A 234-nucleotide genomic window follows, 5' to 3' on the forward strand; every position below is an offset into this window, starting at 1 on the left:
CGACAGCTGGTCCCTGCGCTCCGAGTCCGAGTCCTTCAACCGCATGATCACGGACATCACCCACGACATCGAGGCGCTGGCGCGGGATGAGGAGGAGGAGGAGGAGGAGGAAGAGGACAACTACCTGTGAGGGGGTGCCCTCCCTGCTTGCCGATGCAGTGCTGCACCTCCCAGGTGCCCGGCTCTGCCGCCGTGCCCAGGAGGGGGAACATTGTCCCCTCCTTTGTCACCACT

The 234-nt window shown here is 65.0% G+C and overlaps 1 protein-coding gene across 1 annotated transcript in view; it reads left to right on the forward strand.

Annotated features, from left to right (window-relative positions):
* LOC104404659 (cerebral cavernous malformations 2 protein-like) overlaps positions 1–130 on the forward strand; it is a gene marked incomplete at its 5' end in the record, with an annotated part of 974 nt that extends 844 nt beyond the window's left edge. The window contains one exon of the mRNA XM_010013138.1: positions 7–130. Coding sequence (XP_010011440.1) covers positions 7–130 — 124 coding nt within the window. The remainder of the gene's footprint in view (positions 1–6) is intronic.
* Between the last annotated feature and the right edge of the window lie 104 nt (positions 131–234).

The sequence above is a fragment of the Nestor notabilis genome, unplaced genomic scaffold, assembly GCF_000696875.1.
Source record: "Nestor notabilis isolate BGI_N333 unplaced genomic scaffold, ASM69687v1 scaffold29474, whole genome shotgun sequence".
NCBI lineage: Eukaryota > Metazoa > Chordata > Aves > Psittaciformes > Psittacidae > Nestor > Nestor notabilis.